At 37.3% G+C, this 14,240-nt stretch overlaps 1 protein-coding gene across 4 annotated transcripts in view; it reads left to right on the top strand.

The window, feature by feature from the left end:
• The first annotated feature begins 5,635 nt into the window (after window positions 1-5,635).
• Window positions 5,636-14,240, top strand: part of Fas2 (fasciclin 2) — an 80,337-nt gene continuing 71,732 nt past the window's right edge. For 2 of the 4 annotated variants that reach the window (XM_065302349.1, XM_065302348.1), the window contains exon 1: window positions 5,636-5,885. In XM_065302349.1, the coding sequence (XP_065158421.1) occupies window positions 5,834-5,885 (52 nt within the window). In that variant the 5' untranslated portion in view covers window positions 5,636-5,833. The remainder of the gene's footprint in view (window positions 5,886-14,240) is intronic. The other 2 variants (XM_065302350.1, XM_065302351.1) reach the window with 1 other exon arrangement.

The following is a 14,240-nucleotide window of genomic DNA, read 5'->3' as shown; positions in this document are numbered from 1 at the left end:
AGTGCTCCGTGTTAATCATGTTTACGTAACAGAAACGGATCTCCACTTCGCGTTATGAATAGATTGACGCTATTGAAACATTTTGGGCATGAGGGGTGAGGGGTGGAATGTGCCGCTGTATAATAGTGATACCGAGTAGGTAATACAAAAGTGAAATTTATGAATGCGGAACGTTTTTGTTGCGTATTTATTTAGGTGCTGGAGGAGGTTATTAAGGGTTAGGGTAAATGCATTTTAATCCATTTTAAAATGACATCAATTAAGTTATGAGTTGGACGTTGAATATTTATTAGTGTACTTTAGGAAATTACTTTAAGAAAGGTTTTGAAAACCCTTTGAAAGCTGTTTTTAATTTTTAGATTCCAATATTACTGCAGATTAAATAAACTACAAATAACTAGGTATTATTTTGTTGCGAATAATCAATTTATCAATATCATGATAATATTCATGCGGGGTTAATTATTTATGTTTGGATAATTATATTTAATTAAAACCAAATAGCATATGAAAACATCGAAGCTTTTAATTCTACTTTTAGGATTAAAAATGTTTTGATTTGCAAAATTTGTATGAGAAATATTATCCAATTCTAATAAAAATATAAAAAAATAAGTTATTAGTGCAATACTTCTATTGCTAACTAAAAATGTGACATGTGTTACATTTTAAGTGTCTCCACAAAATATTTTTTATGTTCTTATGGTGCGGTTGGTTTTGTTTGTTTAGTTTTGCACCACTTTTGCCAAAGTGAACATTTGTGCATTATGTTCATTTTGTGTATCAAGTGCAACAAATGCTCATGTCACACCCTTAAATCGTTTTATTGCATTACACTAACTCTTATACAAATATTGTTAAAAGCATTTATGTTTTACTTACAGAATTGTTGGTAGAATATTTTGTTGTGCTTGGATACATCGTATTTTCAACTGAAAACTAATTTTTGTTCAGTTTTCTCTACATTACGTGTACGTTATGTATGTTTAGTTGCCTATGTCCAGTTACGGTCAGCTGAAAGCTAAATGCACACGAATTTCATATGTACTATAAAACTATGTAATATTAAAGTGATTTCAACATTATTTTAAGTTTTATTGTAAATTTATTTAGTATATTTCACAAGACAAGGGTTTTGTTGCTATCACTTATAGTTCCGTCTGAGTTACAAAGCTAAAAAAGGCAATTTTCTAATGCATTTAGTAAATGAGAAATGGAATCACTCGATTATACCTAATGCGCCCTCCTACAATCACGTTCGGTTATATATTACATTACACACTATTTTCTACATCTGCAAGTGCTGAATGTTTTCATCCCCTAACTAAAACGACAGCGGAACATAATTTAGATGTTATATCATAGATCAACAACTAATCAAAGACTATAGTTAAGATACGCTGTATCAAGAGATAAATCTTAACTACATTCAACAACTAAAACTAAAACTTTTGTGTTTGTTTAATCAAAAATAGATTGATGCTAAATGAAATGGAGTTTTGCAGGCAATTATTAGTTCAATTTGCTGATGAAAGCAACACAGTTGTAGTGTTGATCAATTTAATTTGACGATGTGAGCAAAATTGGATTTTGTAATACAGTCAAAGAATGGCAGACATTGACAGAGTTATAAAACATAAACACTAGTGGATGAGTGATATGAAATGGACGGTAATGAAAACAAATTTAATCAGGTATAATCATTTTCCACAAACAAACTGTCGATTGCAAGTACAGCTACGTCAACATCAAATCCAATTGACTACACTATGGAGACTGTACACTATACTTCCATAGACTATACTTTCAGTCATTTTAAACTTCCCGCCATTCTACTTCATTGTTACTTCTTCTGTTACTACACACGCGTACGGAAGCAACTTCATTATTTTAGATATTCGCGAGCGAAGCCGCGGGTTAAAGCTAGTGTTTTATAAACACGAATATTATGAGCAGAATATACAAGTGCATGAAATGTAGACCATAGCAAAATATCGAATGTAACGTCACATCGACAAGGCATATAAATTTTGTGCCTCACGACGGGCCGATGGGTCATAAATCCACATTAAAACTGTAACAGTCAGTAATAGCATCGACGCCGTTCGGAGTGTGTGCGTGTGCCCCGCGTGGGTATGACGCTGAGGGCGGATGAGGATTTCGCCGGTCCTGAGATGGACATATGCGCAGGCGGATAATAATAGCGTGGCGTGTGTTTACGCACATGCAATTAAAGCATTAGAGAAAAATGAGGGTCGCATGAACCCTTATACCCGATGCAGTTCACCAAAGGCCAACGTAAATTGCTTTATCAAAATCCAGACAATTTTTCATCCAAAAAATTTATTTTCCTCTCAAATAAATTTCAGAAAAACTTAAAAAGTTATAAAATATTAAGTTTCAGTTTATACACATCACCATTGAAAGCAAAGTCACATTGTGATGTATATAAATCGGAAATTGGGGTAAACAACCACCGAATAGTTGTGTTGCATCAGTGGCGTGAATGGCCGCGTGCACAAAAGGCACGAGCCGCACAATCCCTCAAAAGGGCGTTAAGTAAACCATGGTTTGTGCTTTGGCAATATGCAGCCGAAGTTAGCGACGCGACGAAGCCCGCCACGACTACAACAATTATATCACGCGCCAACTATCGCCATCGCTCTGTTGTTGCACCCTGTTGTGTTGTCCTGTTGTCAGCTTGTGTGTAACAAGCCATCCGATTAGGATTATATGGACTTGTAACATGGGCACACAACGCGTGAAGCATGGGAAAAGATGGCCGGATAAGAGCCGGCAAGTGTGTATAATATATTGTATATGTATCAGGATGACTCTTCATCCAGTCAAAGTCGGTTTTATTATCATGTCACAACAAAAAAACCCCGAAATCTAATCTCAGACTCCTCTATTTCTTTATTATATAAAGACATGTCATTGACACATGACGCACACGTGCGAGTTCAATATACATTAATTTGGTGCTATTGCGCATGCGCAGTAATTCGACGTTTTTAAAAGTGAATAGCTGTTTATCTTCTTAAATTAACCATAATGTTTTAACCTAATTACTCTTTTTCTTTATCATCTAATGTTCAACAAGCAATTAACATGCGTATAATTTTCGTGCGCGTTTCCCAATGGAGTCTTCTCATCGCGCTGTATCGCTAGAAGAGGTGTAGCTGATAATTACGCTCCTAAAAACACTTGATAACAGACAGGTGGTAATTAAAGCGCTAAATTCGCGCGCATAAGTCTTTGGGTCCTAGCGAAGAGATCAATTAACGCAATTAACGAATTTCAAACGAGTGCAGAGTATTTGCAGAATCGCAATTCGTAGCTTTTTAACGCGTATTCGCGTACACGTACTTCAGAAACGTTTAAAATGTGTTTGAAAGCGCTTTACGCTTTGCACAACGCTGCAATTACTTGCTGTAATTGGAAAATAATAGATTAAATGTATATTTATTTATTTTTGGCGTGATGAAACTGAAAATGATGAAAATAATTTTATATTTTATGTTTCAGTTAGCAGTTTGTGTTGAGATAAACGAAAATCGGCTTTGTGTGCGTTGATTTGATGGCTCTTATCGATGCGCTCTGAAATTCGTGCTTGAATTCGACGATCCGTGCCGAATTACTTATAAACTGCTCCATCCCGGTTTGGAATTATCTTCCCTTCGTACTCCAGCGTGTGCGAATGTTAATATCGATGCGCTGCGAGATGCGAAAATGCGAAATTGTTATATGGCCGATCAAATCGATCGGCGAAACACGGCGCACGGAACGAATTGCGAATTACACTCGGAGAACATTCGGAACATTTGTGCGTCATATCTGCACATCTGACTGGCTATATCTGTAGACAGCGTTTTGATAGCTCGAATCTGTGTTTATGCAATTTAGGGGATGGGGTAATGCGGAATGAAAGCAAAGCAAAGCTTTAAAATTACAGTTTTAGCATTTTTTATGAGTATTTTTTAGTAAAATGTATGATATCATCTTTAACAACAATATTTTATCATCGTGAAGTCGTAAATTGTTTCAAAAGTTAAAAAATGCAAAAAAAAATTTTCAAGAATGAGACATGATCGGAATCAGTGATATAGTTGAAGGTACATACGAATTTACGAATTAGATTGGTCGTGCATATCGCCTACCCTAGAAAATAGCGTTTCCCTCATGTCGTGCATTCGTAAACGCAAACGCACTGACAGAAACTCTCAAAATAGCTACGAATTCAACGCAGATGAGGTTTGTGAGAAACTTGGAGACTGGTTAAATTGATTGTGAATTTTATGACGTGTGCAATTGCATTTAGGGAGCCGTCCCTAAATCCCCATCGTCTTTATGTCATGCCACGAATGAAGCGGAATTAATGAAATTTAGAAAATCAAAATATTTGCGATGATTGCTTTAAATACGACTGGCAATCTGAGTTGGATTCGATTGTAAACTGTTAACTTTCTTATTAGCACTACGATTACGAGCATTATCACGTGTTTGAACACGAAAGTGCGTGCTTCGGATGTCTGCTCGGTGTGTACTCTTCTCGAGTTTGTACTCGGGCGGCGGCGTCGCGGCGCCGTCGACGCTTTGTCTACAGTCTACATTCTACAAGTTCGACAACTCGCTTTGAGCTAAAGCTGACTCACAGACGGAGATTTGTTGCATTAGCAAGGCATCGAGGTTCAACATCGGGACTATCTCATCGTTGGCGTGTTGATTTAACATTATCCAGAACAAGGAACTAAAACTTCTTGGAAATGATCTTGAATCATGTTTATTCGGTTTTATATATCACTTGATATTAAATCAAGTTAATTATTTGAAGTTTACGCATCGTAAAAATCTAAAAAATATTTTTTAGTTTTAGAATACAAAAATTTTGTTTTAAGCTGACTTAGAAATATTCCATTTTATTCTGTCCTCATTTGTGTGAAGTGAAATGCTTGAAGTTGAGTGAATATTCCCTGATGGGCTAACGTCGGCTCGAAAATGCTAAACTGCTAAACGCTAAAACTAAGCTGAACACCAGCCTAAAACCCTCATACCGCCCGCTTGGCATCGCAGGATCGCGGCTATTATGACTACTTTGAATGTTGCGAACTTCACATTACACTTTCATCAAGTTCCAGCGTTTCAGCGCTTTCCAGCCATTTCGGCTTGGAATGCCAGCACCTACACTTGCAATCTTTCGAGATCTTAACTCGTAATGTATTCAATATTCAAATCATTCACTTAAATCGATAATTTAAATAAGTTAAATCCGGTTTAAAAGTTATTTTTGTTGTGGTGTGTTAATAAATTTAACATATGCAACCACTTACACACCCAATATTCAACAAACAATAAATATTCACGAATTGATCACCTTTTCATGTGAATACAAATACACATTTTAATTTATTTTGTACCAACTCTATGATGTATGTTTTGATTACAAATTGTATTTTTGTGTAATAGTGTACGTTTTTAAACTAATGTTGCAAATAGACTGAATGCATTCGAAACAAACAGGTGTCCGCCACCTGCGTGTTCATGCCCGGTCGATTGTAGCCGAACCACTTCGGTCGGCTCCGGTTAGGAAAGTTGCTAGCGGTCGACTCTCGCCGCGCGCCTCGCTTGCTGTGCGTGTCGCGTGTGTTGCCTCTCAGTCGTCCGTTGCGCGTCGTATTCTTCGCATGCTTGTGCTGTGTCCTCGACTGATTTCTCAACTTGCGCGCACATCGTACGAAAACTCTTTGCGATATCAGAGTGCGAATCTTCTGATTTTGGATACTGAGTGTGTGGGTGGTTAGTGCCAGAGGTGCGATAAACTCTTTCAATCACAATGAGGTGCACGCCGACGCTGCGTTTGGTTCTATACACCGTCACATTAACAGGTGAGTCAACGCCGCGAGCCGTGACTCGATCAAACACGCTTGTGTGTTGTTTTTGTGTGTGTAGCGTGGTTTGATTGCGCGCTATGCACGCCGAGAGAGTCGGAACTTGGACCTGCGCTGCGCTAAGGTGATAGGCGTGTGTTGCATGCGAGAGAAAATGTTATTGTATATAAAACTAATCTTTCGTCACTAGAAGATGTAGATTAATGTTTGTCGTGAGGTGATTTCTAAGTTATTCGAGAACGTGATTTCTGCAATTTCACTTCTGCGGCTATTTATAAGTTTTAATAATCGTAGTCGCAAAACCGCATTAAAAGTTTTATAGCGGCGGGCGGGCTGGGATGTATTCAACTCGTTTCAAAATAAACTGGAAATGCAAACTTCCAGAGTGGTATATTTATTTTTAAATTTCTAGGGAACACATTTCGCGTTTGAATTTTATATTGCGTATTGATTGAATAACCAAATGATAAAAATAAGTTATTGGCGTAAAATAGACTAACTTACATTAAATTCTATTACAAAGTCACCTTGAATTCAAACGTGCAAAATTAAGTCACAAAACATTAAATTTTATTTTTATATTTCACTAGCTGTTGCCCGCGACTTCGTTCCGGCAGTGTTTAATAAAAATGTAATTCGTTTTTACTCTCTTGTTCTAGACATACTCGTAGTAAGAGTCAATTCTATCAATAAGATTAGCAATTTTAATTTAAAGAAATTAATTATATAAAGTTTTGTCAATAATGCACTTCAGCGCGCCATCTCGAATTCAACTATTTAACTATAACTATGATTGAATCTCAATGTCAAATTTTATTCTATAGAAAAGAGCTGTTTTGAGGATTTTCCCGGCAATTATTCGAATTTTTCTCACCTTTTAAACCTTCCCTAGACCTCCACGAATAATTCAAGACCAAGATAAGATAAATCCGTTCAGCCGTTCTCGAGTTTTAGCGAGACTAACGAACAGCAATTCATTTTTATATATATATTGATGAAATTTAAATATTTACTTCACTTCTCACATAATTATCGTAACATTACATTTTTGGAAAATCAAATAAAGCTGGACAAATAAACCTTTATTACCACACACCCGCATTCCCTACGAAATTCGCTGTTATTGCAGAATTCTATTATTACCCCCACGTATTGATAACATCGGGGAAGATTCGGTAAAATCCAGCAGCCAACGTTTGTTAACTAAACACTCAGCTTACTTTACCGGGTAGTTTGCTGACCCTCTCCCGTAAGCTCTTAATTTGTTCATGGGGATCATTACATTCATATGATTTCAATTTTCTCACAAATTCCAGAGATACTATCCAAGGGTGGTTTATTGCGGGTTAGTAAATTTGGAATGCGTATCGGTTTTCGTGTTTTAAGTCTATCTGTCCAGCTGCGATGACCAAACAGTAAGTGCAAACATTACGTGACAACATGTCGCGTCGCCGGATTGCTTGTTCACTAAAACGTGCCCGGTGCGTATTCTGCGATTGATTGTTCACGCGGCGATGCGAAATTCGACTGTGCGTCGAGTGAAAACAAAAAAAGGCGAGGGTCTTGCCTGTGTAGACACGGATTGACCCATAAAACCTCCACAGTCACAGGATTTCATGTTTTAAACCTGTGCATGGCGGACGTGATCATTTATACTATGCCTGTGCAACAACTTTATTGTTAACACGGTCAAATAAAACGACGAACATTGAAAGCACTTGCAATGATTGAAGTCTGTGTTCAAAATCTGTCAATTAAGGAAATATACGATGCGGAGCACACGCGTTGGTTGTGTACTACGTGCTTTCCGGTACTTTGTGCAAAATATTACCCGGCGACGAGTCATTCGATACTTTCCTAAGTACCGCGAGTAGTCCCGCAAGTATCGCAATGTTTTCTAGAAAAAAGTCCCATTCTTCTTTGTGCGGTCATATATTTTAGTACTCCCGAGACTGCCTTCTCCTTCAACGACGTACTAAAATCGGCAAAACCGACCGGGACTTAGTCTCTGAGTCTGTGTTTTGCTGGGGCGTCATGAATAGTTACTGAAATCACGTCTGGACTTTTAAAGTGTCGTTACGAACTTGTACACCAAGAGAAAGTGAAATTTTAAGCAAGAAACAAAGTTTTACTTTTAAAAACTTTAAAAAAAACTTTGATTAGAAATTGTTTCATTCATCGAGGGGTGAAATTACCAGTCAATGACAATTAGTACCTTGATTAACATGTCTGCGTTGTGTCGTGCAAACGACGTGATGTATGACTGAATTTCACGTTGTACAATATCGCACATAACCTCACTCGGAACACACAAACATGGTGCTTATACCGTGTTGGGTCTTGTCCCGTTCCGTACTTACATGAAATCCGCATCAAAGTGCTCTGCCGGTAGACGTGTCGTCAAATTATCACCTGACCCATTTAATCCAACCGTTAGCCGTTAATTTCCGTCGACCAGGAAGTGCGCGGCGCTTGCTCTCTCGCCGAGTTAATTAGCAAACGCGCGACCGTCCGATGCCCTATTAACGCATATCCAATGATACAATCACCATTACGTCGGGCACAACTAAACATACTATGGAGCGAGTTTTAAGCATTACAGGCGAGGTGCAAACGACCTGGAGGAAATTTAATTTTCGACGCGAGGGTGTAAAAGTAAATGATAAATAAAGGTGGAAATTAGAGTGCATAGCAAGCATACTACATGTTGGTAATTTGCAAAGTTAAATTACATGTTTATGCAAGTAGGTAATTTTAATGTATGTTTTAAGTATTTATAATATTAATCTTTTTATTTTTGGAATTTAACACGAAAAAGTTGAGTAATATTATTGATTTTAACATTTTCGGCTTTGTGCGTGCTTATCTCACAATCAGAATTGAATTTGATTTATTTTTAAACCACCTTGACCTGAATTTTTAATTTTCCGCTCTCTGTAATATATTTGCACCCTTATGGCTTGATCTAGATTGTGGTTGGATTGTGTGTGCGTCTACAGGAAGAGATGTTCTTCGGTTTGTGGCGCGTTTCGTATCATTGTCGACGTTTCGCATTTTCCGCACCGTCGGCTGGCACTGGCACACAAGCTGCGCGCCCTGGTACGCCATGTTTCCGGGAAGCGCGCTTGGCGTCGATTCAGCGCCGATGGCAGCGAATCCTGACACACGCGACCAAGTCAGGACTGTGCAAATAATTTACAATGTGCGATCTATATTTAGGGCATTATGTGTATTCCCAAATACACAATACTAAGTGGGTAGTGTAGGGCTTTTCGAAATTACCGTTTTCAGTTCATATGTGACATCGAGAAGTAGGTATAATTAGAAACGCAATTATACAGGGCAATTATATTCTTTTTTTTTTTGGAGTTTATGATTGTGATTATTGGTCTTAAGTGGATTTTAATCAGATGCACCATGTGCCTATTAGAGCACAATTAATATTTATGGCAATAATCATCTATCATCTATCTATATACATAAAAATGAATTGCTGTTCGTTAGTCTCGCTAAAACTCGAGAACGGCTGAACGGATTTATCTTATCTTGGTCTTGAATTATTCGTGGAGGTCTAGGGAATTTCTATTAAATTCTCTCACAATAATTAAGCAAATGAGCAACGAGCTGAACTGGCACAAGTCTATAAAATGAAGCTCGGAAATGACTAAATTTGCTTTTACACAATTCGTTTATTGCTGGAGAAAATTATTATGCGGCTGTAGCATAGCTAATTTTATGAATTTATTAAACCTCCTGTAAATTTGTAATAATTTTTGTTTAATTTAATGCTAAATTAACATTACAACCTTATTAGATACAGAAGAACATGAAATTAAAAAAATCTCAGTCGTAAACTCCGTCCAGTGACTAAAACCCGTGGCTAAAGTACTTTAGTCACGACCGTGTATAAAGTACCACTTTTTCTTTATCAAAACCGTGAAAAACCAAATAATTTCTTGTATAAATTAATATTTACTGGCGTAAACGCCTCAAAATATAATAAGATGCAAAATGACTGAACAGTGGTGTTAAAGTGGAATTAATGATGTATTCACATATGCTGCACCCGTAACACTAAGATAATTATATATTAATACACCGCATGACATTAGACTGTGTTCAGTATCAGTATACGCAACATGAGCGAGTATTTATCTTATTTGTAATTCACGAGCAGAGCTATCAATTTGAATCGAGTGATTCATGCAATTCGAAATCAACGCGAATTTCAAGTTGAACATGTTTGCTTATTCCAGCATGAATCGGTCTTTTGTATTCGCCGTGGAAATTGATGTCGTTAATTGCTCGCGATTTGCTCGTGAATCGAATCTGTGATTGCGCGATAATCAATGACATCAAATACCGCATAAATAGTTGGCGTTCTATCGCGTCAATTATAACTGCCGATGAAATCCTCTACACTACTCTACAGCATCTCACTATAACGCCGGGATATTCACAGTGGACGTGGTTCGTTGTTTGAATGGTTTGGCATTACATGTTTACCGGCGGGTATTGCGGCGATGGCATTATTCATGTAAGTCTAATGTAAACTTTACTACACATTCGCTTAGTACTAGTGGTGATAGTGCAAACTTCGCACACGTGAGAATGTATATGTGCCACATGTGCTCGCAGTCGGTTTTCGTGGGTAGACATTAGTGTAAATCTTCGACGGGCCGCGCAAATTAACTCGAATTGATGCCGGCAACTCTAGGCTCTAATTCCACCTTGGATTTCAGTATTACAGTCAGAGTGGGTGTTACACTGTTACCACATCGCGTACTGATTTGACAAATTAAGTTTGGGCATATCCCGATTTACAACTATTAGCGAATTAAAGGGAATTTTCGTAATCCGGCCGATTACCATTCGGGATAGATTGGCATTCAAACGGGTTTAACTTAATATTGCCTAAAACATAGCCTAGTATGACGGACGTATAGTTTAATAATATCTATTGGCTAACACTTGGTATACTCGTAGTTGTAATGATTTGGTTTGAAGTTTGTACATGGGATACACGCCCTCGGGCATTATTCATGTATGCAAACGTTGTTGCAACTGCAGTCGGGAAGGGGATATGGATGTGAATGCAAATGCGTGTGCATTCCAACTCCATCTACTTCAATTACAATTTAACCTGAAAGTACTAGGTACTTGTTTCTAGATTCTACTCATCCAACCACTTCATTTGTCCAGTTTTGATAATTTATTATTGCAAAATTTGTGTTGTGTTTATTTTTATAGTGATTGTTGTGGTATTGCAAGATGTTGTACATAAACAGACAAACGGAAATCTTAATTAGATAATTAATTAATGACTGCGATGCTATCGCTGCGGTTGGCAAAACCACCCGAATTCAGATTCTACGCCCTGAAATCTATTGTTTGCTACATTGTGCGCCACTTTGCATCCGCTTCTGATGCTGCTACACCTTCCGATAGCAAATATACCTCTTCTAGGTTTAATAGTGGTGGTTGAAGTAAGTACACCGAATTGCGTTCTGCATTTGATTACGAAATTAATGCACATCGTTTCCACTTTAGTTTACTTCTACCTTGCATTAAGTGCACTATATTCCTCGTAATTACAAATATTTATCTAGAGGATTTAATTTAAATTAATTTTTATTTAAACTTGTTTTGATTTGCGATGTTTTAAATTTTGTTTTAGAGTTAAAATGCACGTTTGGTTGTTGTTTTATTCGACTTCATTGTTTGGTGAAATAAAACGTAAACGTATAGAGGACTTGATAATAGGCTGATAAAAGTTCCGTTTATCGGGCGCAATCTCCGCCGAAACTAAACTAAAACGCGTTTCACACAAGTAAAACAACAAACCAAAGAGAAGCAAAAATAAAATAAACTGGAACAAACACCGCTTTGGTAGTTTTTCCCCGGTAGAAGAAATTCCTTTGCCCATTCTCAACTTCTCAGCGAAGGAAAACTCACGGATCTCCTTTTAAAGACCTAATTTAATTCAATTTCATTTAGTTTAACTCGACTACGTTTTTTTCTCAACTTTGCGAAGAGAGTTTAGGTCACATTTTAGTATAAGTAGTTTTTCGTTGTCCGAATTCAAAAAGTTTTTGCCGCGCCGCATTCAATTACTTGATGCAATCGGAGAATGCGATTACATTTCGTATTTAATTTGTGTAATTCGTTAATTAATTGGTTTCTCTTGTTTTGTTTCAGGTACGTTCACAAGTAATCAACGAGTGATAAAACAAATAATAGAATAACATTTTCGTGTAAGTGCTAATCGCTTTTTATGTAATGCTATTTTTTATTTATTGTTGGGCATTATTTTCTCATCTTGAAGAAGCAAACGCGCAAATAAATCAACACAGTTATTTCGTGGGTTATAAAGCACTCTGGCGCGCTCTGCGGTCGGGAACAACGAGTTCAAGCTGTGGTTTTGCTCGACAGTCAAGTGTGTTCAAATGTTTATATACAGGATGCTGAAAATCACAAAAGTTGCACAACAACTTATTTTTTGCTTCGTGTGATAAAAATGTTTCTGCTCGCTGGAGGAATGTCTTGGCGTGTGCGACGAGTGATGAATGCATGCAACCACCCTCGAAAAAAGCTTCACGAAATATCCGCCACCCGTAAATAACTAACATTCACCCAGTTCGGGAGAGTTTACATCCCGCAAAGATTTCACGTAAATAAATTCAGACAGGTTGCTTCCTATTTATTTTATTACCGACGTCAAAAGTTGTGTGCGCACAACACATGTTTCCGCATCACGTAACATATCAACGTATCAAGTTTTAGTGGATTTTGAGATAATTTCGCCGCGATGAAAGGCATGAATCCATCTTTTCTATAAAAACTCATACGGAGCGTGTGAATAAAGATTGTAATTTGATATTTTGACAGCTAGGAGTACTTTAAACCACATTTAACAAAGCTTATGACAAATTTCGTCGTTTTTGTTTTGGGTTCAAATGGAGATACCTTTAGAGAAAATATTTCTTTGTATTCTCCATCCGCTACAAATGACGATCACTTCAGGAATAATAAATAAGCTGCGGTCGTGTCGTGTCGCATGCGGGGTTGAGGCGGGCGTTGGTAGAAGCGAGCGCTGATTGCGCTTGTCTCGTGGATGATTTTACTGATTGTAATCATTTCGCCGTGGTTGTGGTTTTCGTGAATTGATGGCCGGGACACAAGCTTCACTCACTGAATTTCTATTTCTACACAATGAGACAAACGTGTCGCAAAAAGAAGGTTTAAAAATAATGATTATATTCTATCTGAATGTGCAAGTGTTGATTTTGATTGTGGAGATGAAGTTTGAACTTTTTGGTAGGACTCTGTATAAAAGGGCAGATTGCGATTGTACTGATGGAGGCTGTCGGCGGGTCAGGTTCCGTGCGTTATTATAATCCATTGTGCTTCGGCCACATTTCGGTTTTCTCTGGGATTTTCTTCAAATTTTAATAATGCATAATGCGATAAAGGGGCGCTCGTTGAATTTCGATCACGTTTCACAATTTTCTATAAGACACGCCAAAAGTTGAATTTCTTCGCGAACTAAACGCCACAGAAAATGTTTTTTGTTCATTTTTTTTTCTTCAGTAATAACAATTTTTAAAAATTTAATTTTTATTTACTTTGTGCGTGTTTATTTCGTCACCGGACATAACAATTTTGCCGAATTTAAAAAGCGGTCGACACGTCCACAACAACAAAACGATGAGTGACAGCGATGAAATGACGTGACATTTATAAACGCCTCGCGCCTCTCGCAAAGCGCTTGCTTTTAATTAATGACTCACGCGATAATTTTTCAATTTTTCATAATTCAAAACATTTCCCAGTCAGAACTAATTAAGCTAAGCTTTTCAGGACAGCGATACAAATCGATATTCTACGCCTTTCATCCAAAAATATTTTTAAATAGCTTTAACTCGCGGCTTCGCTCGCGAATATCTAAAATAATGAAGTTGCTTCCATACGCGTCTGTAGTCACAGAAGAAGTAACAATGAAGTAGAATGGCTGAAAGTATAGTCTATGGAAGTATAGTGTACAGTCTCCATAGTGTAGTCAATTGGATTTGATGTTGACGTAGCTGTCGGTAATACAGTGTGATAATACAGTGTGATGGTACTATAGTACTTAGGTTTGAGCTTCATTGCTGGAATGCTAGATGGCGTTAAAGTAGTCAAATAGCCAGATGCAGAGGTATTATTGGCTAAACTATTTCTTTATTTTATTTAAAAAAATAATTTTTTTATTAAATAAAAAGTAGCCTATAACCATTCGGGGACCACTAAGAATATGTGTACAAATTTTCATGATGATCAGTTAAGTAGTTTTTGCGTGAAAGTGTAACAAAC

Source organism: Atheta coriaria, unplaced genomic scaffold (genome assembly GCF_025399875.1).
Source record: "Atheta coriaria isolate IRGN ID8LTWV9N9 unplaced genomic scaffold, Caltech_Dcor_3.1 hic_scaffold_5_pilon, whole genome shotgun sequence".
Classification (NCBI taxonomy): Eukaryota; Metazoa; Arthropoda; class Insecta; order Coleoptera; family Staphylinidae; genus Dalotia; species Dalotia coriaria.
Note: the sequence above shows the minus strand (reverse complement) of the source record. Positions and strands in the feature narration are given on the sequence as shown.